Source organism: Agelaius tricolor, unplaced genomic scaffold (assembly GCF_023055355.1).
Source record: "Agelaius tricolor isolate 1412-34295 unplaced genomic scaffold, bAgeTri1.0.p SCAF_16, whole genome shotgun sequence".
NCBI lineage: Eukaryota > Metazoa > Chordata > Aves > Passeriformes > Icteridae > Agelaius > Agelaius tricolor.
The window spans coordinates 17,350,001-17,364,002 of NW_027269276.1; the positions used below are offsets into that span (position 1 = coordinate 17,350,001).

At 60.6% G+C, this 14,002-nt stretch overlaps 2 protein-coding genes across 2 annotated transcripts; both read right to left on the reverse strand.

Moving 5' to 3' along the window:
* Positions 1-690: 690 nt before the first annotated feature.
* On the reverse strand, positions 691-4,413 carry ISLR (immunoglobulin superfamily containing leucine rich repeat). Its single transcript, XM_071441888.1, has 2 exons — positions 3,835-4,413; positions 691-2,918 (listed from the first exon to the last, which is right to left on the reverse strand). The coding sequence occupies exons 1-2, from the start codon at positions 3,985-3,987 to the stop codon at positions 1,665-1,667; spliced, it is 1,407 nt and encodes a 468-aa protein (XP_071297989.1). The 5' UTR covers positions 3,988-4,413; the 3' UTR covers positions 691-1,664.
* Positions 4,414-7,132: 2,719 nt separating this feature from the next.
* Positions 7,133-11,292, reverse strand: LOC139597003 (immunoglobulin superfamily containing leucine-rich repeat protein 2-like). The gene is made up of 2 exons (XM_071441882.1): positions 11,073-11,292; positions 7,133-10,309 (listed from the first exon to the last, which is right to left on the reverse strand). The coding sequence occupies exon 2, from the start codon at positions 10,301-10,303 to the stop codon at positions 8,207-8,209; it is 2,097 nt and encodes a 698-aa protein (XP_071297983.1). The 5' UTR covers positions 10,304-10,309; positions 11,073-11,292; the 3' UTR covers positions 7,133-8,206.
* Positions 11,293-14,002: the final 2,710 nt, after the last annotated feature.

The following is a 14,002-nucleotide window of genomic DNA, read 5'->3' on the forward strand; positions in this document are numbered from 1 at the left end:
CAGAGCCCCACCCAAGGCTCCCTGGAGATCCATGGAATTTGTGTGTTTTTTGGGATAGCAGCAGCGCCCTGGGCGGGATTTGGGAATTTCTTCCCCTTCCTGTTGCTTCCCGGCTCGTCTGGAAACCCCAAATCTGCGTCATCATGCCCCCTTTCCCAGCTGGAATTTCAGGAATCATCCTGGGTCCCACTATTCCCAGGGCTAAAATGGAGTTTAAAAGTCAGATCCCGTGAAATGAACCCAAAACTTCCACTGGGGTCACGGTTTTTATCCCACAGTGGGAAAAATTTGTGGGAATCCAAAAGCTCCCCACAGAGACCTCGGCTGCCCTTTCCCTAAAATCCCTCTGGATAAGGAATTTTGGTGCTGGAGAGCTCCAGGCTGTGATTTTGGGGTCAATTCCATTCCCAGACAGCTGCAGGGGGGAGGATTTTGGGGTATCCCAGCTTTTTGGGGGTTCCTTCCAGGTTTGGGGTGGGGGGGAACAGGGAAATTTGGGGGTCTTGGGATGCTCCAGAACTGGGAAGGTTTTGGGGATTCTCAAGCACTGGGAAGGATTTGGGATAGCTGGGAATGACAGAAGTGTCCCCTGATCCGGGAGGGTTGGGGACAATCCGGGGGAGCCCAGGAGCTGCCGTCTCAGGGAATTTTGGGATTTTGGGATGCACAGACCAAGCGAAGCCCAGCTGGTTTAGATAAAAAAAAGGAGTTTATTCAAGGTGCTTATAAAAAAGTAATTATTAATTCAAGGTATTTATTAAAATTGTTTCCTTATTACAGGTGTTTATGATGGGTATTTCTTAATTAAAGGCATTAATTAAAGGCATTAATTAAAGGCATTAATTAAAGGCATTTATTGCTGTCCCTACAGGGCGTTACAAGGCCAGGGGGCTGCAGGGTGTGCCCAGATCCCACTGGGAATTCTGGTGCTGTTTCCCAGTCCAGGGGCCATGGACATTCCCAAAATCCCCTGAGGGTTTCCTGGGACACCCAGAGAAGGAATATTTGTCCCACTGGGAATTCTGGAGCACTCGGGGAATGTTTATGGCTTCAAGGCAGCTCAGTTTCTCTGCTGTTCCCAATCTTTCCCCCATTCCCACTGGGAACACTTTGGGAATCTTTGGCTCAAGCCTGGTGGGTCCAGCCCAGACGGGTTTTGGGATGAGGGTCAGGGGGTTTTTGGGATTCCTGCGGCATTCCAAGGCCTTGGAGGTGCTCGGAATGTTCCTACAGGGATAAAACCGGTGAATTTATTCCCGATCCAAGGCTGTGGGTCCAACCCAATCCTCTGTCCCATCTGTGTCCCCCAGGACCCCATTTCCAGGGATTTTATCCTTGGATGCCTCCCCAGTGGCAGCCATGGGTGGCTCTGGGGCGGGATTGTCACCGCTGTCACCTCCTGTGGCCGCCTCAGATCTGGGCAGGGAGAAAGGCGGGAAGTGGGGACAGCCGGGAATTGGTGGCAGATCCCGGCTGGATCCGGGCTGGATCCGCCCCACATTCCCTGAGTTCCTCCAGGAACGGGAACGGCAAGGGCTGGAGCACCCACCCCTGTGGTGGCCCCGTCGGGCTCCGGAGCGCTCCCGGATGCCAGAAGCTCAGCAAAGGCACTACGAGAGGAAAAACTACGGAAAAAACGGGAATCCCGAGGCGCCGCTCACCCTTCACCAGAGCAGCGGCCCCAGAGCCAGCAGCAGAATTCCCAGGTGGAATTCCCGGGCTCCCGCGCCGCTCCGGGCCTGGCCGGACACGCGGTAGACGATGACCAGCTTCTCGCCCATGCCGGAGGGGTCCAGCTCGTCCCCCTTGGCGCAGCTGTGCCCGCCGGGGTGCCCGGCCTGGGGGTCATCGCGGGGCAGCTCCTCGGCCGGGTTGGCCGAGCCGGCCAGCGCCACATTGACAGACACGTCCCTCGTCCCCACGTCGTTGACCGCCACGCAGGTGTAGGTGCCCTCATCCTCCTTGCCGAAGTCGGGGATGGCCATGGTGCCGTTCTTGAAGGCCAGGAAGCGCTGCTGCCGCCCGGCCTTGGCGCCGCCGTCCCGCGCCACCGTGGGCCCGTGGATGTCCACGCGGCGTTTGGCCGTGCGGATCTGCCAGCGGATCTCCGGCGGGGGGCTGCCGGCCACGCTGCAGTGCAGGGTCAGCGTCAGCCCGTCCCGAGGGCCGGCCGCGGCCGGGCCGGACAGGTAGGTGAGCTGGGCCGAGGGCGGCACGCAGAGCGCGCCGGGGATGTCGGTGACCGGCCGGCCCCGCAGCCGCGCCGGCGAGGCGCACAGCGTGGAGCCGGCCCTGGAGAGCACCACCGAGGTGTCGTGCGCCCACTCCTTGAGCCAGAAGAGCTTGCAGGAGCAGTTGAAGGGGTTGTGAAAGAGCTGCAGCTGCGCCAGCGCCGGCAGCCCCTCGAAGGTGCCGCGGGCCAGCGTGGCCAGCTCGTTGTCGTTGAGCCAGAGCGAGCGCAGCTCCCGCAGGCCGGCCAGGGCCCCGCGGGGCACGGCGGCCAAACGGTTGTTGCTGAGCTTGAGGATCTGCAGCGCGCTGAGGTTGCGCAGGTCCTGCCAGGGGAAATCCGCCAGGCGGTTGTGGCTCAGGTCCAGGTTCTTGAGGTGCGGCAGGGCCGCGAAGGTGCCGGGCTCCACCGAGGAGATGTGGTTGTAGCCCAGCCACAGCGACTGCAGCTCGGGCACCTCGGCCAGCGAGGCGCGGCCCAGGCGGCCCAGGCGGTTGGCGGAGAGCGTGAGGATGGTGACATTTGGGGACAGGCCCCGCGGGACGTCCCGCAGCTCGCGGTAGGCGCACTCGGCCAGCAGCCGCCCGTTCTTCTTGGTGGAGCAGGAGCACGGCGCGGGACAGGCCAGGCCTGGGGACAGCAGAGTCACCAGCACCAGGACACCCAGCAGCGGCCTCATCCTTGCGCCCTGCCGGGGACAGAGACGGGAATGAGCCCGGCCAAACAGCCGGGATGGGAAACAATTCCAGCTGGCAAAAGCGGTTTGGGAGATTCCCTAAATCCCGGCCTGAGCAGGGGAGCTCCCCCTCTCCCCCTCGAGCTCGTCCTTCCCCCTCTGGAAAACCTTTTCCGGGTTTGGGATGAAACGTTTGGGATGAGGAGCGAGAGCCGGGGGGTTCCGGGTTCCTCCCGCTGAGCTGAGGAGGAACAGAGCCACCGCAGCTCTTTCCCAACCAGCCTTCCCATAAATCACGGAATTTTCGGGATTTCCAGCGGGCTCGCAGACCGTGTCATGGAAAAAACCCGGCTCCTTCTCTCAGCCAGGGGCTGTGGGGTCCCCGTGGCCGCTGGAATTCTTGGGAAGGGAATTTTTCCCGACTTAACTCCTCATTCCCCTCTCGGTGACTTTTCCAGGGCACTCCAGAGGTTCGTTCCCGCTCGGAATTCCCAGCAGCTGGCAGCCAGACCCCTTTGTCTGAGCCTCGCAGGCAAATTCCCCTGCCCTCCGTTCCCAGCCCTGCCATTCCCGGCGGGAATTTCTCGGGAATAAACCCCACCGGGATCTGAGGGGTGCCAAAGGCGCCCTGCTGGCTCTGGGGGAGCTCCGGGTGACATTTTGGGGTGCCCAGGGAGGGACAGACCCCATCTCCCATGAACTGAGGAGAGCAATCCCGCAGTTTTGTCCCTCCTGGAGCTCCGGGTTGCATCCCACCCCTTTTCCAGAGCCCCCCGGGGCTCCCCCGCCGCCTCCCGGCGCATTCCAGAGCCGTGAATAACCGCCCTGCCTCCTTCCTTCCCTCCTTTCCTGGAGTTTGTTCCCGATTTTTTCCCGGTTTTCCCCCGCTCCAGCCCCGCTCCCCGGGCCCGCGCCCCCGCCCCGTCACCGCCGGTGGAGCCCCGGTGTCCCCGCTCCGCTGGACTCGGTCCCGCCGCTCCCGGGCCCTCCTCGGCTTCTCCTCCTCCTCCTCCTGCTGCTGCTGCTGCTGCTCCTCCCGGCCCGTCCCCTCCCCGTCCCCCGGGCCCGGATTGTTTTCCATGGCACCGACCCGCGCCCGCCCGCGGGGCCCGTCCTCAGCTCCTCCAAAATCCCCTAAAACCCGTTAGCACACGCCCCTGAGCCCAAATCCCCTAAAAAACCGTCACCCCAATTCCCTTCTCCCCAAAATCCCCTAAAACCCGTTAGCACACGCCCCCGAGCCCAAATCCCCTAAAAAACCGTCACCCCAATTCCCTGCCCCCCAAAATCCTGCCAAACCACATCAACCCACACCGCGGACCCCAAAAGTACCCTAAAACCTGTTAGCATACACCCCTGAGCCCAAAACCCCCTAAAAAACCGTCACCCCAATTCCCTGCCCTCCAAAATCCCCTAAAACCCATTAGCACACACCTGTGAGACCCAAAATATTCTGAAAAAACATTATCCCAAATCCCCGTCCCCCAAAATGCCAAAAACCCTGGCACCCCACACCCCTGCCCCCCAAAGTCCCCTAAAACCCATTAGCTCAATTCCTTGCCGCCCAAAATCCCCTAAAACCCTGTCACCCCACATCCCTGCCCCCCCAAAATCCCCTAAAAACCCATTACCCCATTCCCTCTACCCCAAAATCACCTAAAACCCATTACTCCAATTTCCTATACCCCAAAATCTCTCCAAACCCCGTCCTCCCACACCCCTGTCCCCAAAATCCTCTAAAACCCCATTACCCCAATTCCCTGTACCCCAAAATAACCTGTCACCCCAATTCCCTGCCCCCCAAAATCCCCCCAAACCCCGTCACCCCATCCCTGCCCCCAAAATCTCCTACAACCCCATCACCCCAAATCCCTGTCCCCCAAGAGCCCCTAAAACCCCATTATCCCAAATCCCTGCCCCTAGAATCCTACAAAACCCAGTACCACAATTCCCTGTCCCTCAAAATCTCCTAAAACTCCATCACCCCACACCCCAGTTCCCCAAAATCCCCCAAAACTCCACCACCCCACACCTCTGCCCCCCCAAATCCCCCAAAATTTCATCCCCTCCAAACCCTTGACCCACACAATTCCCCAAAACTGCGTTTGGGGTCAGGCTTTGGGGACACAGGGTGGGGACAGGGTTTGGGGTCAGGCTTTGAGAACAGGAGGTGAGAACAAGGTTTGGGGTCAGGCTTTGGGGGCAGTGGTTGGAGACAGGGCTTGGGGTCAGGCTTTGGGGACAGGGATTGGGGACAGGGTTTGGGGCCACAGGGTGGCAGGGTGACCCCACAGAGGGGTTGTGGGGCCAGGGCTGGGTCAGGAGGGAGGGGAAAATTCCCGAATTCGGGGATGGCACCCAGGGATGACACCTGGGGTGGCACCTGGGGATGTCCCCACTGCCACGTCCTCGTGTCCCTATGGAGAATTCCCAAGAAAAGGTCGGAAAATTGGGATTGTAGGGATTTTATTCCCCAGATCCCACAAGGGAATGAGAACGGTCCCTGTCCACCCCAAACTGGTCAAACTGGGACATTCCCAACTGGTCAAACTGGGAATTCTCGAGTGGTCAAACTGGGACATTTCCAACTGGTGAAACTGGAACATTCCCAACTGCTCAAACTAAGAATTCCCTGCTGGTCAAACTGGGAATTCCCAACTGGTGAAACTGGGACATCCCAAACTGGCCAAACTGGGACATTCCCAGCTGGTCAAACTGGGAATTCCCAACTGGTCATAATGGGACATTCTCAAGTGGTCAAACTGGGGCATTCCCTACTGGTCAAACTGGGACATTCCAACTGCTCAAACTAAGAATTCCCTACTGGTCAAACTGGGAATTCCTGACTGGTCAAACTGTGACATTCCCAACTGGTCAAACTGGGAAATTCCCACTGCAGGGCTGGAATTCTCCACTCATTCCAGCCGTGGGGATAAAACCAGAGGATTTTTGGGAATTCTGAGCACTCCATGGATGCTTTGACCATTCCCAGCAGGAATTTTTTCCAGGAAAAGTGCAAATCCCCACCCCCCATTTATTCGTGGCCTCCTGGAGAGCAGCAAATCCCGGCCTCATCCCGGATTCCTGGGAATCCACAGTTCCCTAATTAAAGGCAGCTGGAATGATTGTTCTTTTCCATTCCTGCCGTGACTCCCAAGCACGACACTCAATTATGGGAATATCAACAATTATTGGAATATCCACAATTATGGAAATGTTCACAATTATGGAAATATTCACAATTATGGGAAAGTCAGCAATTATGGAAATATCCATAATTAATTATGGGAATGGCAACAATTGCGGGAATATGCACAAATAATTATGGGAATAGCAACAATTATGGGAATGTCAACAATGACGGGAATATCCAGGCTCTGCCAGGCAGATCCGAACACCTGGAGCAGCCTCGGACTCCCAGGGTTTGGGCGATTTTGGGGAAATTTGTGGGGGGATTCGGGAGGCATTTGGGGAATTTTTGCCCTGGAGAAAGGAATGTTGGATCGCCGCGGGGGGATTTCATTGGTGGGATGGGATTTGGAGCAGAAATCCTGCGGGAATTTTGGGATGAGTGCTGGGACCCCTTAGGGATCGAGGTGACACCATCAGGGAGAGGAGTTTGGGGAGAAAAAAGGCAAAAAAAAGAGCGAGGTTTGGAATGTTTTTTACAAAAAAAAAAAAAAAAAAAAGACAGGTGGAGATTGTAGAAATTCCATCCAAAATTAAATACACTACAGATAAAATGATAAATAAAAGATATCTAAAATGACATAAATCATATCTAAAATGATAAAAACATATCTAAAAGAATAGAAAGTGTATCTCAAATTATATTAAAATGATAGAAATTATGATAAAGATGATAGAGAATGATCTGGAAAATGACAGAAAATGATCCATAAAACGATGGAAAACACATCCGTGGGATGTTTCCTTGCTCCAGCGGATTCCGATGCTCACCGGGAGAAAATGGAATTCTTTTTTTTTTCCTCTCCGGGGTGAATTTATAGGGAAGATTTAATGGATTTGGGCGATTCCGTTCGCACGCAAACGCGATTTCCACGCCTGCTTTATGGCCGGAAAAAATGAATTGATGTTTTTACGATATTAAAAAACGTGTAAAACACATAAAAGGAGGCGGCGGTGGCGGTGCCACCTCCTGGCTGTCCCCTCCCCGCCCTGGGGACAAAATCCCGGTTTTTCCCCCCCAAGCACGGAGGCGGCTCCACTTTCAATCCCTTTTATTGACTCGTCACGGACAGAAGCGCGCAGAGAAGGCGCCCGCGGCTCTCCGCGGCACCGGGGCGAGCGGGGCCGGCGCCCACCGTGGCCACCGCGGCGACCTCGGCCCGGGCTCGGGGCGCGTCTGCGGCTCACACACTTGGCTACAAGGCTACTCTACCCAAAACACACCGAGGGGACGGGACGGGGCCGGGAACCGGGAACTGGGCACCGGAGATCCGGGAACAGGGAGTCGGGGATGGGGGACCGGGGATCGGGGAGCCCCCGGCGCCTCGGGGCGCGGAGCTGTCCCGGCGAGCCCGGTGCTGAACGGGGAGAGCGGGACCCACCGGGAACGGGAGGGCGGGGACCGGGGAGCACCGGGACCCACCGGGAACGGGCATGGTGGGGACCGGGGAGCACCAATATCCATCGGGGGCTGGAGAGAACCGCCCGGGAGCGGCGGGGACCGGGAATGTCGGCACCCAGCGGGGCGAGGGGAGCATCGCCCGGGAGTGCCAGGGGCCGAGGAACCCCGGGATCCGTCGGGAAGCGGGAAAACCGCCCTGGGGTGGCGGGGACCGGGAATGTCGGCACCCGCCAGGGAAAATCGGGATGCGCCGGAGCGCGGTGGGGACACACCGGGGAGCGGCGGGGACAGCTCCGGGCTCGGCAGGAGAGAACCGGGGAGCAGAGGGGACTCACCGGGCACCGAGGAGCGGCGGGGACCGAACCGATTCCAGCAAAGAGAATTTGGGGCTATCGGGCTTTTTGCTTTTAGCCGTTTTCTCGGGGTTTTTTCGTTTTTTTTCCTCGGAGGGGAAAGCGAACCCGGGGCTGGCGGGCGGCGGAGGGAGGCGGGGGAGAGGGAATCGTTGCTGCCGCCGAGCCGGCAGCGAGCACCGGCGGTGCCCGAAATGGAAACGAAATCGTGGGAGGCTCATCCCGGGGGCACCGGGCGAGAGGAGAAGGGGGGCAGGAGGAGGGGCAGGAGAGGCGGGGATGGCTCCGCTCGCTCCCGGAGGTTTTTCCCCGGGCGGAGCGGGGGGCGGGAGCGGGGGCAGGGGGATCCGGGGGGCTCAGCGGGGCCGCTGCCGGTAGTTGCCGTTGATCTCCGGGGAGATGGTGACGGCCTCGGCGCCCAGCGGCAGCTTGTCGCTGTACTCGGAGCGCACCTCGAACTCCTCGGCGCCGCCCTTGGACTGCGACTCCGCCATGGAGCTGGCGGCCACGCTCTCCTCCCGCTCCAGCTCCGCCGCGCCTTCCCCCTCCCTCCCGCGCCGCCACCGCGCTCCTTCTTCATCCCCCGCCTCCTCCTCCTCCTCTTCCTCCTCCTCCTCGGCCTCGGCCTCGCCGGCACCGAAGTTCTTCTCGGACTCCAGGTAGGAGGCGCGGGGGTCGAAGTCGGCGGCCATGCGCTTCTCCATCTGGTCGGGGTTCTGCGCCTTCATGATCAGCTTGTAGGGCTTGGCCTGCAGCTTGGCGAGCAGGTGGCACCACGTGGCGCCCAGCAGCGGCAGCGTAGCCAGCAGCAGCAGGAAGATGCTGACCACCACGATGATGATGAGCGACGGGATCTCCTTCTTGGTGGTGAACACCACCTGCACCCGGCACTCCTCGCCCGGCGAGCTCAGGCACACCGAGTAGTTGGTGCCGGGGCTCAGGCCCTGGAACCAGTACGAGTTCACGCCGGCCTCGATCTGCGACCACTGCAGCAGGGCGTGGCCCTGGCGGCCCTGCTGGCACAGGTAGAGCACGCCCAGGTGGCCCCCGCCGGGCTGGGTGGGTGTCAGCTGCACTCGGGCGTCGCGCTCGGCCACGTCCAGGGCGATGACGCCCAGCTCGAAGCTGTGCCGCTTGAAGTCGCCGCTCTGGTTGAAGGCGTGGTTGGAGATGTACTTGGAGCCGCCCGCCGAGGCCCCGCACTTCTTCTCCAGCCCCGGCGGCTCCAACGGGACCCGGCTCCGGCCCTCAGGCTCCGGCCCCGCCGCCGAGCCGGGCCGGCTCTGCCGGGTGGGGCCCAGCGCTTTGCCCCTCTCCTCCGGGGTCAGCACGCTGTTCTTGGCCGCCTCGGTGCCGGGTTTCTTGTCGCCCGCCTGCCCCTTTCCGCCCAGCGGGTCCCCGCCGGGCACCGGCGGGTATTTCTGCGGGCCCGCCACCGCCACGCTGACCGAGGAGTGGTTGCTGCCCACCTCGTTGGTGGCCACGCAGGTGTAGGTGCCCTCCTCGCGCTTGCTCAGGTGCGGGATCACCAAGGTGCCGTTCTTGAACGCCACAAAGCGCTCGGGCTCCGGCCGCGGCTCCTCCTTGGCCGCGCTCTCCGGGCCACTCCCGCCCAGCTCCAGGCTCTGGCCGGCCGTGCGGATCTTCCAGCGCAGCTCGGGAGGCGGCGAGCCGCTGGCGGCGCAGTGCAGGCTCAGCGTGAGCCCGTCGGGCAGCCCGGCCGCGTCCAGCTCGGGCCACTGGGTGATGCTGACGGCGGGCGCGGCGCAGCGCAGCTCGGGCAGCTTGGCCAGGGGCACGCCGCGCAGGCGCTCGGGCAGCGCGCAGGCGATGGAGTCCTTCTCGGGGATGGAGATGAGCGTGCTCTCCATCCAGCGCTTCAGCCACTGCAGCGCGCAGGAGCACTCGAAGGGGTTGTTGTAGATCTGCAGGTGCGACAGCGAGCCCAGCGAGTCGAAGATGCCCTCGGCCAGCGTGGCGAAGCGGTTGTTGTTGATGCGCAGCGAGCGCAGGTCCTTGAGCGTGCGGAAGGCGTCGGGCGGCACCAGCGCCATGCGGTTGTTGTTCATCTTGAGCAGCTGCAGCGCGCTCAGGTTGCGCAGGTCCCGCCAGGGGAACTCCACGATCTGGTTGTGGCTGATGTCCAGGTTCTTGAGCTGCGCCAGCACGGCCAGCGCGCCGGGCTCGATGGTGGCGATCTCGTTGTGCGCCAGCCACAGCGAGCTCACCTGGGTCACCTCGGCGAAGGCGCCGCGGGGCAGCGAGCTGATCTTGTTGGCCGACAGGCTCAGCGTGGTCACGTTGGAGGGCAGCCCCGCGGGCACGGCCTGCAGCTCCTTGTAGGCGCAGTCGGCGAACTGGTGCGCGTACTTGTCCACGCAAGCGCAGGGCTCCGGGCACGCCCGGCCCGAGCCCAGCAGGGCCGCCAGCAGCAGCGCCAGCAGCGGGGCCATGTCCCCCTGGCAGGGGACAGCGCGGGGCTCAGCGCCAGCGCGCCCCGGCCCCGCCCGGCGGCGGGAGGTGGAGGCGGCGGGGCCGCGCCCCATTGTCTGTGCCCGGCTCCCCCCGGCTGCCGCCCGCTGCCTCCCGCGCATCCCCTCCTCGCCCTCGCCCCCGCTTTCCTCCCCTTCCCGTCGGCTCTTCCCACCCTTCTCGCTCTCTTTTTCTCGCCTCAGTCAGGTTTTTCCTTCTCTCTCCCCTGGACGGTTCTTCCCACCCTTCTCACTCTCTATTTCTCGGCTCGATCAGGTTTTCCTTCTCTCTCCCCTGCCCGATTCTTCCCACCCTTCTCACTCCCTATTTCTCCGCTCGATCAGGTTTTTCCTTCTCCCTTCCCACCCTTCTCACTCTCTTTTTTCCCGGCTCAATCAGGTTTTTCCTTCTCTCTCCCCTGGCCGGTTCTTCCCACCCTTCTCACTCTCTATTTCTCGGCTCGATCAGGTTTTTCCTTCCCCCTTTCCCAGCCTTCCCACCCTTCTCACTTTCTTTTTCCCGGCTCTATCAGGCTTTTCCTCCCCCACTCACCCCCACCCCGCAATAACCAACTAATTAACCTCCATTTTCTTTATCCTCTGCTTTCATCTCTCCTTCCCCAATTATTTCTTTCGCTTCCCTCTCCTCTCCCTTCCCTCCAGCTCTCCCCTCCCTCTCTCTCCCCCGTCTCTCCCTACTTCATCCCCGCCCTATTCCCCCTCTCCTGTCCCCCTGTCCCCCGCCACTCACCCTCTCCTAGGTGCCTCTCCGCCACCCTCAGCCCTTCCCGGCGCTCCTCATCCTCCTCCTGCCAGCCGGACGAGGGGCGGGGGGACCGGGGGGACCCCGCCCGCTGCCCCCGCGCCTGCCGGGGCTGAGCTGCGAGCGGCGGCGGGGCCGTGCGGGCTCTGGGCTGCCGAGGCACAGCGAGAGGCAGCGATTTGCATTTCTGCCAGCCTCCCCCTCCGCCCGCCCGCCCGCCACCCCCTTCCTTCTCCCAGCCCACCACCCACCCACCCACCCACCCCCGCGGCCGCTCCCGCACCGCCGGTACCCCCGAAAATACAGAAATATCCCCCCCAAAAAAGCGGAGCCGCCGGTGCTGCTCGGCCCGCGGGCGTTCTCCGCCGCTCGGCCGCTGCTGTGCGGTTCCCCCGGAGCGGCGGCGATGCCGTCGGGGCGCGGGTCCCCCCGTCCCGCCCGCTCATCCCTCGGAGGATGGAGGAAAAGCAGGTGGGAGCCTCCCGTGCCGCTATTCCCGATCCACGCGGGAATTCCAGCGGCGATGCCGGCCCGTGCGGGCGCTCAGCGCGCCTTGAGCCCGCCGGGAGGACGGGGACGGGAGCGGGGGGGACGCTGCTCCCGCATCCCGCCCCCGGAGCGTTCCCCCGGGGAAAAGCGGGAGCCGGGGAGCGCGGTGCGACCGGAGCCCCGAGCGGGAACCATCGACCCAGGCAGGGATCGATCCCGCCCCTCCCGCTCCCGAGCCCGGTCCCGCCGTCCCCGCCCCGCGGCGAGAGGGCGAGAGGCCAGGGCCGGGGGGCGCGGCGGGGACGGGGGCGGCGAGCGGCTCCAACCGGGGTCGCCGACACGGCTGAGTCGCGACAGAGAGCAGCCCCGCCCCACACTGTGCCTGCCGGCAACAGTGCCCCTTCCCAGGAATGGATGGATGGATGGATGGATGGATGGATGGATGATGGATGGATGGATGGATGGATGGATGATGGATGGATGATGGATGGATGGATGGATGGATGATGGATGGATGGATGGATGGATGATGGATGGATGATGGATGGATGGATGGATGGATGATGGATGGATGGATGGATGGATGGATGGATGATGGATGGATGATGGATGGATGGATGGATGGACGATGGATGGATGGATGGATGGATGATGGATGGATGGATGGATGGATGGATGGATGGATGATGGATGAAGGATGGATGGATGGATGATGGATGGATGGATGATGGATGATGGATGGATGGATGGATGATGGATGGATGATGGATGGATGGATGGATGGATGGATGGATGGATGATGGATGGATGATGGATGGATGGATGGATGGATGGATGGATGGATGGATGATGGATGGATGGATGGATGGATGGATGGATGGATGATGGGTGGATGGATCCATGGATGGATGGGGGATGGATGATGGATGGATGGATGGATGGATGGATGGATGATGGATGGATGGATGGATGGATGGATGATGGATCCATGGATGGATAGATGGATGATGGATGGATGGATGGATGGATGATGGATCCATGGATGGATGATGGATGGATCCATGGATGGATGATGGATCCATGGATCCATGGAGGGCACAGATCCATTTCTACCCCCACACCAGATTTATCCCATTGTTTTCCTGTCCCGTTTCCCCCTCTCCCTCTCCTCACTCCCTTTTCCCAGTGTTCATTTGGGAATTTATTGATGGGTCCAGGAATTACTGATCACATCCCATTGGGATCATCAATGTCATCCCAGCAGAGCCATTCAAAGCCCTAAAAACACCTGGAAAATGGGATTTTCCTGGTATGGAAGGGAAATTTGGGACACTGGGATTTTTGTGGAATTTTTAGACATATTTTTCCAGGATTTGGGGTTTTTGGGAGCTGTTCTGCCCTCCTGGAAGTGCCAGCCCCATTTTTTGGGATGGATGACCTTTGGGGCAGGATCAGGGCAGGGAAAAGCTCATCCCGATCCCACAGCCCGTGAGTGTGGGAATAACATCCTGGATCCTTTGGGATCTCTGCTGGATTGGGAATAATGTCCTTGATCCTTTAGGACTGCTGCTGGGTCAGGAAAAACGTCCTGATCCTTTGGGATTGCTGCTGTGGGATTGGGAACAACGTCTTGGATCCTTTGGGGTCGCTGCTGTGGGATTTGGAATCATCCCCTGGATCCTTTGGGGTCGCTGCTGTGGGATTGGGAATCGTGCCCTGGATCCTTTGGGGTCGCTCCCTTCCCGCCCTTCTCCCTCTTTTCCGTCCCCTCTCCCATCCCCTCCCTGCCCTGCCCCTCGGCCCAGCAGTGCCACCACCCGGGGGTGACCGAGGGACTTTTGGGGGACACGTGGGGAGTCCGGGTGGGCGCGTGACCAATGGCGGTGTGACAATGGCAGCGACACCGTGTCCGTGTCCCCAGTGACACCGTGTCAGTGTCACAGTGTCATGATGTCACCGTGTCACCGTGTCAGTGTCACAGTGTCACCGTGTCACTGTCGCAGGAGCAGTGTCACACGTATCTGTGTCACAGGGTCACTGTGTCAGTGTCACAGTGTTGGTGTCCCCGTGTCGGTGTCCCCAGTGTCACAGGGTCAATGTCGCCAATGTCACACGTGTCAGTGTCACAGTGTCACAGTTGTCAGTGTCCCCAATGTCACCAATGTCACATGTGTCAGTGTCACAGGGCCAGCGTCACACGTATCAGAGTCACCAGTGTCACCATGTCGGTGTCACCAGTGTCACAGGGTCAGTGTCACAGGGTCACCGTGTCAGTGTCACCAGCGTCACAGGGTCAGTGTCAGTGTCACCAGTGTCCCCATGTCAGTGTCACAGTGTCAGTGTCACACGTGTCAGTGTCACCAGTGTCACCGTGTGAGTGTCACCAGTGTCCCCATGTCAGTGTCACACGTGTCAGTGTCACCAATGTC

Excerpts from the sequence above, each read along its gene's own strand:
- ISLR (XM_071441888.1), bottom strand. The coding sequence starts at position 3,987 with ATGGAAAACAATCCGGGCCCGGGGGACGGGGAGGGGACGGGCCGGGAG. Across the intron at positions 2,919-3,834 it reads ACACCGGGGCTCCACCGGCG|GGCGCAAGGATGAGGCCGCT; the intron begins GTGACGGGGCGG and ends TGTCCCCGGCAG.
- LOC139597003 (XM_071441882.1), bottom strand. The coding sequence starts at position 10,303 with ATGGCCCCGCTGCTGGCGCTGCTGCTGGCGGCCCTGCTGGGCTCGGGC.